Source organism: Bufo bufo, chromosome 9, assembly GCF_905171765.1.
Source record: "Bufo bufo chromosome 9, aBufBuf1.1, whole genome shotgun sequence".
Classification (NCBI taxonomy): domain Eukaryota; kingdom Metazoa; phylum Chordata; class Amphibia; order Anura; family Bufonidae; genus Bufo; species Bufo bufo.
Genome location: NC_053397.1, coordinates 73,200,029 through 73,213,473, shown reverse-complemented (window position 1 = coordinate 73,213,473; position 13,445 = coordinate 73,200,029). Strand labels below are relative to the sequence as shown.

At 45.9% G+C, this 13,445-nt stretch overlaps 1 protein-coding gene across 2 annotated transcripts in view; it reads right to left on the bottom strand.

Moving 5' to 3' along the window:
- Nucleotides 1-13,445, bottom strand: part of CDC14A (cell division cycle 14A) — a 101,218-nt gene that overhangs the window by 73,248 nt on the left and 14,525 nt on the right. For both annotated transcript variants that reach the window (XM_040408040.1, XM_040408041.1), the window contains exon 3: nucleotides 11,749-11,824. In XM_040408040.1, the coding sequence (XP_040263974.1) occupies nucleotides 11,749-11,824 (76 nt within the window). The remainder of the gene's footprint in view (nucleotides 1-11,748; nucleotides 11,825-13,445) is intronic.

The window sequence follows — 13,445 nt, the reverse complement described above, 5'->3', positions numbered from 1 at the left end:
ATGGGCTCCAATGAGCCGAAGTTAGTTATTTGCGAAGTCGGGCGGGACTTCACTAAATAACTTCTGTAATTGATTTTTAAAGTGGAAAATCACTTTAAAACTGAACTCAGCTTCGGTACCGAAGTTATTCAACGAAGTCTCGCACGACTTCGCAAATAACTAACTTCGGTGCATCGGAGCCCATACATTCTAATACTGTAGGGAGATTTAGTACATTTATAAGGTGCACCAATTCCCGTACAGTCACTAGCATCTAATGTCACGGAAGCCATAAAGGAAGCTTTACATGTGGCAATTATCTCCTATGTCACAGTGAATTTATAGGTCCCCATAAATATTGTCTCAGCCTACATAATGCATGTCTCCGCTCTGTGTAGGTTCGACGTGACCTTAAAGATCAATGTAGTAAAAGCACTAAAGGAATTCTGCCTCAATACAGTAGAAAACCAATAGCCTCGTCAGTGAGCACTGCAACGCTTTCATTTATTAAAGGAGCTGTCCATGATTAGAAAAAACATGGCTGCTTTCTTCCAGAAACAGCACCACACCTGCCCAGCTTCACTGAAGTAAATGAGGCTGAGCTGCAATACCACACACATCCTGCAGACAGGTGTGGTGCTGTTTCTGGCAAAAGTAGCCATTGTTTTCTAACCCTAGAGAACCCCTCTATACCCGCGACTTATATAATCTCCTGATTTCTTGACGCAGTCACACAGTCAGGTTTTTTTCATGCAGTTTTGGAAGCCAAAATCAGGAGTGGATCATAAAAGGAGAGAACGTATTCAGTGGTGGAAAATGCTGGCCTTGGGATTTTTCCTTTTTTTCTCTAAGTATAAGCTAAATAAATCGGCCCAGATTTACTAATATGTCTGCACCACAAATCTGCCCAAAAAAAAAAAAGTTGTGCAATTTGGCGCATCTAGGGTTTCTACACTTTTTTATGACACTCAATGAGAGGGCGGGACTTAGCAGAAAGAGGGTGGGGCTTCATCAGAAAAGGGGCCTAAGATGTGTCATTTTGCTCCAAAATTGCCCCACAATTCTGGCGTAAAAATCTGTCTGAAACTACGCTAATAGGGTCTATTCCTGCACTAGAGTTCTAGCCTGAGCCCCGCAATAGATGTGGTGCAGGTTACGCCATCTTTACCGTAAAATGGCTAGGCAGCGCTAAAGCCCGCCCATCAGTGACATCACCAGTGCCAGTGACATCACCGGGAACACTGCTAGGCAGAAGCCTCTGCCTAGCAGTGTTAAAAATATAAACAAACAGCCCTTGCCCTGCGCAATACAGCGCAGGGCAAGGGAGAGCATCGGGCATGAAATGCTCCGATGCTCATGTCAGAGGGGCTGAGTCGGGGAAGGAGGAGATCTGCCTGGGTTCACCTCTGAACCCGGACAACCCCTTTAATTTAACACTCATCGGGCAATCGTTTGAATATGAAAAAAATTGGATCGCAACTCAGGTGACGGCAGTGTTTGGCATAGACGAGTACAGCTCCTCCATAGTAACACGTGTGTTGTGCTCTGACCGTTTGTACACAGCTAATTACTGGTGGGCGTTGTAATTATCCAATTATGATCCTAGATACAGAAGCCTTACATACAAGGGGCCTTGAGGGAATGTTCGAGATATTGTGCCAACAACTAGAGTCCTTCAATACGGCAGATATTTTGCGATCAGCGATAACAGCCTGTGGATCGGCACTGACTCGTCACCTGCATTTATATCCAGGAATTAGCACTAGTTTTCATTTGTCGGGTACCAAAAACAAGCAATTTTAAGGGTACAGCCACACGGTCAGGTTTCCAGATGCCGTTTTGGAAGCCAAAATCAGAAGTGGATCATAAAAGGAGTAAAAGTCTAAAAGGACAGGTACAACTTCTCCTCTTTTTTGAATCCACCTCTGATTTTGGCTTCCAAAACCTGACCATGTGGCCGCAATGCGTCCACCTTCAAAGGAGCATATTCCTGTATGTCAGATAATGGGTGGCATGTATACATGGGGCAATGATTGGGCATTTATGTTCTGACAATTCTAAAGGAAACCATCTCACAGAGAATAATATTCAGACAACGCTCTTACAGGTGGAGGCACGTTTTCCTCCAGATATCGCAGCCTGGCGTGACTACTTTACAATGCGAAGAGGATGATATTTCTCAGTGTATGGCGTTTGCTTTGTAGCATCACGGTGGTCTGACAGCCCACTGTTCCCGTACCACTGCTCTGTTCCCGGCCACTTCCATTCCCTGCAGGATTGGAAGACCGGAAGTGGCTCAGTCCCATGACCACTGCAGCCAATCACTAGCCTCAGAGGTTACATGTACTTGAATGGCACGTCACTAGCAGTCAGGCTGCACTTGGCTCTATCTTCTACACTCCCATAAGGATAGAACAGAGGTCGCACATGTGCACTACCAGTCCATTCACTTCTCTAGCACTTGGCTCTATCTTCTACACTCTCATAAGGATAGAACAGAGGTCACACATGTGTACTACCAGTCCATTCACTTCTCTAGCACTTGGCTGTATCTAATACACTCCCATAAGGATAGAACAGAGGTCACACATGTGCACTACCAGTCCAATCACTTCTCTAGCACTTGGCTCTATCTCCTACACTCTCATAAGGATAGAACAGAGGTCGCACATGTGCACTACCAGTCCATTCACTTCTCTAGAACTTGGCTTTATCTCCTACACTCTCATAAGGATAGAACAGAGGTCGCACATGTGTACTACCAGTCCATTCACTTCTCTAGAACTTGGCTCTATCTTTTACACTCCCATAAGGATAGAACAGAGGTCACACATGTGTACTACCAGTCCAATCACTTCTCTAGCACTTGGCTCTATCTTCTACACTCCCATAAGGATAGAACAGAGGTCACACATGTGCACTACCACTCCATTCACTTCTCTAGAACTTGGCTCTATCTTCTACACTCTCATAAGGATAGAACAGAGGTCACACATGTGTACTACCAGTCCATTCACTTCTCTAGCACTTGGCTCTATCTTCTACACTCTCATAAGGATAGAACAGAGGTCACACATGTGCACTACCAGTCCAATCACTTCTCTAGCACTTGGCTCTATCTCCTACACTCTCATAAGGATAGAACAGAGGTCATACATGTGCACTACCAGTCCAATCACTTCTCTAGCACTTGGCTCTATCTCCTACACTCTCATAAGGATAGAACAGAGGTCGCACATGTGCACTACCAGTCCAATCACTTCTCTAGCACTTGGCTCTATCTACTACACTCTCATAAGGATAGAACAGAGGTCATACATGTGCACTACCAGTCCAATCACTTCTCTAGCGCTTGGCTCTATCTTCTACACTCCCATAAGGATAGAACAGAGGTCACACACATGTGCACTACCAGTCCAATCACTTCTCTAGAGCTTGGCTCTATCTCCTACACTCCCATAAGGATAGAACAGAGGTCACACACATGTGCACTACCAGTCCAATCACTTCTCTAGAACTTGGCTCTATCTCCTACACTCCCATAAGGATAGAACAGAGGTCACACACATGTGCACTACCAGTCCAATCACTTCTCTAGAACTTGGCTCTATCTCCTACACTCTCATAAGGATAGAACAGAGGTCGCACATGTGCACTACCAGTCCAATCACTTCTCTAGCGCTTGGCTTTATCTCCTACACTCCCATAAGGATAGAACAGAGGTCACACATGTGTACTACCACTCCATTCACTTCTCTAGCGCATGGCTTTATCTCATACACTCCCATAGAGATGGAGCAAAGGTCACACACACGCACACTACGCAAAAAAACTAGAAACTGTAAAAAACACCATTAGCCGAAAAAACGCGTGGTCTCCGTTTCAAAATCCCCACAGACATTTAGCTAACATCTGGAGTATGTAAAAAAATAAGCCAAAAAATAAGCGCAATAAAAACTGTGTGAATCCAGCCTAAGGAGCTAGCCACTGACATGGGGTCTTTTGCAGGCAGAATTTGGTGCAGATTCAGCAGACACTGCCTCCCATTGTGGTCAAAGGAAGGCCGCATCGCCATTCCTATCACCCTATGCTCATTCATCGGTTAGTCCTGACGTTCTGTTGATCCTGATAGTTCCTGCGCAGCAGATCTTTTTGTGAATAATAACTATGGGGACAAGCGATAGCTAGCCTCCATACAGCGGAGGAGATCGCTGCGTGTAAATGCAGCCCTCATCTCCGCAGATGATCTGACAGATATCGGGAACGTCTGAAGTGTAATAGGACTCTCAATTACAACATGCTTTGTAATGATCATCTCATGACCAGGACAGATTCTCACCCTATGGAAGTTAAAGGAAATGTGTCATCAGACGACGCAAATAACCGCCTACAATCCATACACAGGGTGTATTCGAAAACTGCAAGACTGTACAATGACTAAACTTATTTAGTTGAAACCGGACTACCCCTTTAATCACTGCAAGCCACATATTAATACTATGAAATAGAGCCCCCTAAAAAAAACACATTGGGGGTCATTCACAACGCACCTGTACGCCAGAGACTTTTTAAACACCATGGCCCCTAAATTTAGATTTTTAATTTCTACTTCGCCCCCACGCCACTTTCTAAAACCAGCCCCCAGCACATTCACTATCATTTACGCCAGTTTAATTGCACCTTGTTATAAAATGAAAGCGTCACTAACCTTTCAACAAACTTCGGATCAAACATTCATTTCTATGGGGCCGCAAAAAAAAGGCAGACAGCACACGGATGTGTCTGTCCCGCAAATTATAGAACTTGTCTATTTTGAGAACAAGAATAGGCATTTCTACTATTGCGCTTGCAAAAAATGACACATGTACACGGCCGGTATCTACATTTTTCGGATTAGATGTTTGCGAACCTCAAAATACACATGGTCGTGTGCATGAGGCCTTGTAGGGCTACCTCAGCTGAACCTAAGGATACACATCACTTAGAGATTCCTTAATTCATTCTGGAATAAAAGTGCCGAGCAGTTAAAGGGGGTCTCCAGGAAAGATTTAAAATGGCCGCCAGCGACCTGTCCTAGAATGTGAGCAGGGCTGGTTGCCTCCACTTGCAGAGCTGCATAGGAGGGAGAGGTGGCGGGGGATCAATACTCTCTCTGGCATATACAGTTTTCCTGTCAGGCTGCTCAGCCATGTTGGCATATTGTAGGCAGGATGGCATACTTATCCTCTATTGTAGAGTAGTGCAGTGTGTAGTGAGGCCTCACCCCCCTCGGCAGCTCTGCAAGTGCTCTGCTCCCATTTTAGGACAGGTCCATTTGAAATTTGTTCCCGGAGAAGTGCACTGAGGGTGGGCCCGAGCCATTCTGTACACCCTTACTCCTTCTGCCAGCCCTTCCCTCTCCTTCATGACAGGGCCAGTTTCCTGTAAAGTCACCTCACCTGGCCCTGTCAATCAAGGAGGAGAGGAGGGGGCTGGCAGAAGAAGCAGGAGGAGCACGGGTGCACAGAGTGACTTGGGCCCGCCCTCAGTGCACAGAAATTCTCATCTGCATATGAATTTGAAGTACTTTTTCTCCAGCATAAAGCAATTTACCACTAAAAGAAAGTTATCGTTACATTCAGCCCAGCTAATCCTACAAGGCATGGTGTCTGGTTTATCAGTGAATTTCCTGGTGACACACTCCCATTAAAGGGGTTGTCCAGGATAAGAAAAACATGACCATGAACCACCCCTGTCCGTGGGTTTTGTATGGTCTTGAAGCTCGGCTCCAGTGGAGTCAATGGGGTAAAGCTGCAATACTGCACACAACCTGTGGATAGCGGTGGTGATGTTCTTGTTTTTGGGAGAAAGCAGCCATGCTTTTCTAATCCTGTACATTCCCTTTAAAGGGGTTATCCCATGATTAATGTAAAACTAGTCCATGACAAGCTCTTTCTAAAAAAGCTAGAACCAGCCCTGTACAGTACATGGATCCAGAGATCTCCCCATTCATTGCTGTGCTAGATTTTTATCAAGCTGGCAGCTCAGGGGGCGTGTCTTTTCTGCTGCAGCTCAGGGGGCGTGTCTTTTCTGCTGCAGCTCAGGGGGCGTGTCTTTTCTGCTGCAGCTCAGGGGGCGTGTCTTTTCTGCTGCAGCTCAGGGGGCGTGTCTTTTCTGCTGCAGCTCAGGGGGCGTGTCTTTTCCGCTGCAGCTCAGGGGGGCGTGTCTTTTCCGCTGCAGCTCAGGGGGGCGTGTCTTTTCCGCTGCAGCTCAGGGGGGCGTGTCTTTTCCGCTGGAGTTCTCTCCCTATCACAGCTCAGGAGGCAGTTGAAGGATGAAACTGAGCATGTGCGACCATCTCAGTGAGCAGGACAAAGAAATAGAAGAAACAGCAGGTGGCACTATACAGATATATTTAATTGAGTACCTCAGTGGCTATACAGAATTTTTTATTACACGCAATTACAAAAGTATTTAGATCCAGGTGCTGGAGAACCCCTTTAAGACATGTGGAGCAAACTGAACTACTGCAGCTCCCTAGTCTACAAGCTTTTGTGAAAGCATGATGTTACTACAGAACAGGGTTCTCCCTGAACAGGACGGCCCGGGCTATGCTATGCACTAACACACAGCTGATGGCTACGCAGAGAAGGCCTCATAAATAAGTAATAGCTCAGCCGCTCCATTAAATGGCTTCAGTCGCGCCATGTCAAGGAGAAAGGGGCACCTGCCAGGAGCCGGGGCAGGAAGGGTGCACATTCAGCAACATTTACTTGCTGCACAAGCAAGCTTGTTAAGAGATTCTGCTCGGATTTCACAGCCGCCATACAGACATGTCCTTTGTGCCGAGCACACGGATCTCGGGTTCCTTGCACAATCAGAATGAGACAAGGAGCGGTAGATTATTCAGTGGGGGAGGGGAGCACTAACACTGTCTCATTTAATTCTAAGAGAGCGGCCGCCTTAATGCCAGTTCATCTCCTGGATACTGACGGGCAGCCTCATAAATAGGAGAAACCGCCCGCTGTACTGGCAGACAGGCCTCATCAGATCAGGTCAGCAAAACCGCCGCCTCTGACATCTCAAGTGGCTCAATCTCTGCTCTTCACGCTGAGCTACATATCCCAAAAAGTTAGAGCACCCATCATCTTTTCTGACTTGTAACACTTCTGGAGCCCCTTTCTTTACAACTATGTGTTGTGCCGTTCCTCTGTTATTCCCCTGGAAATGTATAAACAACCTGACAACAAGGTGTTACCGTCCCCTTTGTCACCGGCAGGTGTCAGACACTGCCAGCAAGGAATGGACAGTGACAGGGTGTGTAGGACCACTACTTCCCTTTGAAAGTGAAAGGGATGACAATTTATTCCAACATTTCTGGGAGGAATAACAGAGGAAGGACACCTCAACATTGTAAGATAAGATGCTCCAGAGTTTATGAGGAATACAAGTATATACTACAACAGACACATCAGGAGAGCTGATGGAACCTGTTTAAAGGGTTTCTGTCACCAGAATTAACCCTATGCTCCTAGAGGCTCCGTTCTCCAACCTCTGGCCACGACTTGCTACACTAGATTGACAGGGCCAGGCAGCGTTGGTCTCCTACTGCCGGCCCTGTCTGCTGTGTAAATTTCGCGCCTGCGCCGTCCCGTTCAGTATTCGGCGCAGGCGCAGTGAGTGAAGGGCGCTCCTCACTGCACCTGTGCCGAATACTGAATGGTGTGAGATTTCCCCAGCGCACAGGGCCGGCAGTTGGGGGTGAAGGCTGCCTGGCCCTGTCAATCTAGGAGCAGGAACAACGCCCCCCCCTGCACCAAGAGGCTAATTAGCATATTATTAAGTTATATTTCTGGAGTAACGGGGGCATAGATAAAAGTAGGAATAGGCTAGTTAGGTTCAGCTGACATCAGCACATCACTAATGTCAGCTAGTTTAATAGGGTTAATTCTGGTGACAGAAACCCTTTAAAGAGGAGCCGTTACCTCCCCTGACAAAAACAACTCTGGAGCATCTATTCTTATGACAATGATGGGCCATTCCTTTATTATTCCTGCTAAAAGTTATAAATGAATTACTGGCAGTTTTCAATGAAGGTCCAGCTGGGTGTTACCATTTTGGGGTGTGTCCTTGCACAGTCTAATACTATCCAATCAGTGCTGCCAGTGTCAGACTGTGCAGGGAAACACCCCCAACTGGTAACCCCCCATGCCCCGACCTTCATTGCCAATCGCTAGAAATGTATTCCTAACTTCTAGAAGGAATAATAACGGAATGACACATCATAGAGTCATAAGTATAGACGCTCCAGAATTATTATTACATGGTGGATGCAAGTAGTTATTAAAGCAGACATGTCAGGAGAGGTGACAGGTCCTCTTTAAGAAGTCAGCTGTACTAATGTTGTAAGGCTACTTTCACACTTAGGCCTCATGCACACGACCGTTGTTTTATTCCGTGTCCGTTGTTCCGTTTTTCGTGATTTTCTGCGGACCCATTGACTTTCAATGGGTCAGTTGAAAACTTGGCTAATGCACCGTTTGCCATCCGCGTCCGTGATCCGTGGTTTCAGTCAGTCAAAAAAATATAACCTGTCCAATTTTTTTCACGGAAAATGGTTCGCGGACCCATTCAAGTCAATGGGACCGTGAAAAAACGCAGAGGCACACAAGATTGTCACCCGCGTCCGAGCGTCCGTTTTTTTCCTATCATTTGCATGGCAAACTTGACTTAGATTTTTTTTTACTTTCCTTCATGTCTGGTGATCCTCCAAAAATCAAGGAAGACACACGGAAACGGATCACGGAACAACGGAACCCCATTTTGCGGAACGGAACACAACAACGGTCGTGTGCATGAGGCCTAACATTAATGTTTTCCGCTATTGAGATCCATCATAGGGTCTCAATACCGGAAAAAAAAACTTCAGTTTATGTTGACACTGTACCACATAAAAGGTTAGTATATAAAATGAGAATGCTCGGACTGGGAGAAAACATCTGTATGTGGGTAAGTAACTGGCTCAATGATAGAAAACAGAGGGTGGTTATTAACGGTACACACTCAGATTGGGTCACTGTCACTAGTGGAGTACCTCAGGGGTCAGTATTGGGCCCTATTCTCTAATATATATTTATTAATGACCTTGTACATGGCTTGCACAGTAAAATATCAATTTTCGCAGATGACACTAAACTGTGTAAAGTAATTTACACTGAAGAGGACAGTATACTACTACAGAGGGATCTGGATAGATTGGAGGCTTGGGCAGAGAAGTGGCAGATGAGGTTTAACACTGAGAAATGTAAAGTTATGCACATGGGAAGGAATAATGCAAGTCACCCGTACATACTAAATGGTAAAATACTCGGTAACACTGACATGGAAAAGGATCTAGGAATTTTAATAAACAGCAAACTAAGTTGCAAAAACCAGTGTCAGGCAGCTGCTGCCAAGGCCAATACGATAATGGGTTGCATCAAAAGGGGCATAGATGCCCGTGATAAGAACATAGTCCTACCACTTTACAAATCATTAGTCAGACCACACATGGAGTACTGTGTACAGTTCTGGGCTCCTGTAAACAAGGCAGACATAGCAGAGCTGGAGAGGGTCCAGAGGAGGGCAACTAAAGTAATAACTGGAATGGGGCAACTACAGTACCCTGAAAGATTATCAAAATTAGGGTTATTCACGTTAGAAAAAAGACGACTGAGGGGAGATCTAATTACTATGTATAAATATATCAGGGGTCAGTACAGAGATCTATCCCTTCATCTATTTATCCCCAGGACTGTGACTGTGACGAGGGGACATCCTCTGCGTCTGGAGGAAAGAAGGTTTGTACACAAACATAGAAAAGGATTCTTTACGGTAAGAGCAGTGAGACTATGGAACTCTCTGCCTGAGGAGGTGGTGATGGTGAGTACAATAAAGGAATTCAAGAGGGGCCTGGATGTATTTCTGGAGTGTAATAATATTACAGGCTATAGCTACTAGAGAGGGGTCGTTGATCCAGGGAGTTATTCTGATTGCCTGATTGGAGTCGGGAAGGAATTCTTTATTCCCCTAAAGTGAGGAAAATTGGCTTCTACCTCACAGGGTTTTTTTGCCTTCCTCTGGATCAACTTGCAGGATAACAGGCCGAACTGGATGGACAAATGTCTTTTTTCGGCCTTATGTACTATGTTAGTATGTCCCCATTCATTGTCAATGGGGACAAAACGGAACTGAACAGAACGGAATGCTCCAAAATGGTAACAACATTGAGGGATCATTAAGAAGGAGCGCTTAAAATTGCATATTCCAATACCCGGCTTTTGAGTTAACCACTCACGTCTAAAGACGACCTGAGTCTCCGCCTGAACTTTCAAGTCACATGACCTGGCAGTGAACCACGTGGGACGCCACGTAGGTCCTTGCAGGTCACAACGGTGAACTGCGCTATACCGCTGTAACATACTCCTAGGAGCGGGGAAGTTTCATCTACAGGTCCTCGCAGACGATAGCGGAGACACACGCCACTCTGCATAAGCAGACCGGTCTCAACAGACGAAGAAGCGGTAACGTAAAATACCGTAAAATACCAATAGAGTACCATTAACTCCCTGTGGCTCACAATATATGCGAGTATATGATCCTGATGTCTAGTTTAGGCTACTTTCACACTAGCGTTCGGAGCGGATCCGTCTGATGTTTCATCAGACGGATCCGCTCCGATAATGCAGACGTTCGCATCCGTTCAGAACGGATGCGTCTGCATTATTACTTAGAAAATTTTCAAAGTATGAAAGTAGCCTGAGCGGATCCGTTCAGACTTTACATTGAAAGTCAATGGGGAACGGATCCGCTTGAAGATTGAGCCATATGGTGTCATCTTCAAGCGGATCCGTCCCCATTGACTTACATTGTAAGTCTGGACGGATCCGCTCGCCTCCGCACGGCCAGGCGGACACCCGAACGCTGCAAGCAGCGTTCAGGTGTCCGCTCACTGAGCGGAGCGGAGGCTGAACGCTGGCAGGCGGATGCATTCTCAGTGGATCCGCCTCCACTGAGAATGCATTGCGGCCAGACGGATGCGTTCGGGGCCGCTCGTGAGCCCCTTCAAACGGAACTCACGAGCGGACACCCGAACGCTAGTGTGAAAGTAGCCTTAACTGAGTGGATACTATTGTGACACATACTTTATTCCCGATTGACTTACCTTAACGCATTGGGTTACGTACCTTAGGACATCCATCTAAGATTGCGGTATTTCAAGTTTTAAGTTTCGGTGTAATATGACATGTGTATGATTTGTAGGTGATATGTTTTTATCTATCATAAAGGTTTTATTTTGGATATAACTTGAGCATATGTCTGCCTGATACTGAGTGACCCCCTACCCAATTTTCTATTTCATGTTGTAGTTTTCTTTCCGTCCTGGGATGCGGAGCAAGATGGATCCGGCATGACCCAATGCAAGTCAATGGGGACGGATCCGTTTTCTATGACACAATCTGACAATAGAAAACGGATCCGTCCCCCATTGACTTTCAATGGAGTTCATGACGGATCCGTCTTGGCTATGTTAAAGATAATACAACCGGATCCGTTCATAACGGATGCAGGTGGTTGTATTATCAGTAACGGATGCAGCCGGATCCAGTAAATACGCTAGTGTGAACGTAGCCTTACATCAGCTCCTCCCCTTTAAAGGCATTATTGGGACTACAGAATAGCTTCAGCGAACCCTCTGATCAACTTGGAAAGGAAAGGAAAAATCCAAGAAGCCATTGCATATTCGCTCACCTTGAGTTTCTTGTTGAGTTTGCAGCAGTATCTGTAGAGCAACGCAAGGTTCAAAGGCCCAAAATCTGCATAGAAGCTGAAAGAGATAAAACAGTGTTCAGACTAAAGCGAGGTGGAGAGCCCGCGAGGCCGGTGACGATAAAGGGGTCTGATGCAGGACTATATAGGCCTTCTTTTAGATTTCCCATCCATTTGAATCCACTTCTGGCTTTGGGTCGGAAAAAAACGGCAGTCATTTACAAACAGATATACGCCCTTTTTGGCGTATATCTGTCGCAGATTGCGGCGCAATCTCCAACTTATTCCCCTTTTCCACCACTCACGCCGGGTCTAAAAAAGGGGATGTGGCATGGGCAGGAAAAAGGGTGGGCCGGCGACCCGGCTCATCTATCATTTTGTGCCCATGTTTCAGGGGTAGGAAATTATCCAAAATCTATGCCAGCGAGGGAGTTGGCGTAGATTTAGACAGGCGGTGGATACGCCGCATCTGCCGCCAGCTAAAGGGGTGTTAGGACCAGCGCCTATACCTGGATTGTGGCGTACACTGAGCCAATCAAGGTTTAGAGAAATGATCTGCACCTCTCCCGACATGAGGGCGTGGCTTCACTTAAAAGGGGTGTGGCTTCACTGGAAGGGGACTGTCCTAATATGCAGCATTTAGCGCCAAAATTGCGCCATAATTCTGGTGTATTATCCTGTCTCAAATGAAGCCAACCAATAGGTGGTGTAAAGACAAAATTGTTTATCTCTACACCAAATTGATCATCCAGCCTGGGCCCCTGTGATAAATCGGTGCAGATCTAGACAACCGATCCAAGCTTACCCCAGCTACAGGACTAGTAAATCTGGGCCTATGTGTGTGTGAAACAAACCAACGTCTCCTGACATGTCAGCTTTAGTAACGACTTGCATTCCCTATGTAATAATTCTGGAGCAACGATTCTTACAACTCTATGTTGTGCCGTCCCTTTATTATTCCTGTTATAAGTTATGAATGAATTACTAGCTATCTGTAATGAAGGTCCAGATGGATGTCACCAGTTGGGGGGGGGGGGGTAGAGGTCTCTGCACAGTCTGACATTGGCAGCAGTGATTTGATAGTGTCAGACTGTGCAGGAACACACCACCAACTGGTAACACCCATCTGGACCATCAATGCAAACTTCTAGCAATTCATAACTTTTAGAAGGAATAATAAAGGAATGGCCCATCATAGAATCATAAGAATAGATGCTGCAGAATTGTTATTACATGGGGGATGAAAGTAGTTACTAAATCACACGTGTCAAAGGAGAGATTGCAGGTCCTCCTTAGACTGACCCTCTAATGTGTATGGGGGCCTACTGACAGCAGACGTCCAGGGTGAAGGATCAGGCTGCTGGACTTCAACACCAGAGGTGTCTGGAAGTGGCTTCCTATTGGGAAAACAAGCATGCGTGTGTATGGTGGGCCGGGAAGAGCTGCCGGTCGTGTATGTTGGCGGCACATCCCCTGCGTACATGGGGAGAACCGCTGCTGACAAAAGAGGATTGGTATGCCGCCATAAAGGGTTCTATTACATTAGTGGCAATCGCTAGAAGAGAAAATGTATCAACGTCATAATTCTGTAAAATTTATAAGAAAACAATATAATGATACATTATTATTAGAATGATAATATTGATATAAATAATACGCTGCTACATTCTCATGTACTG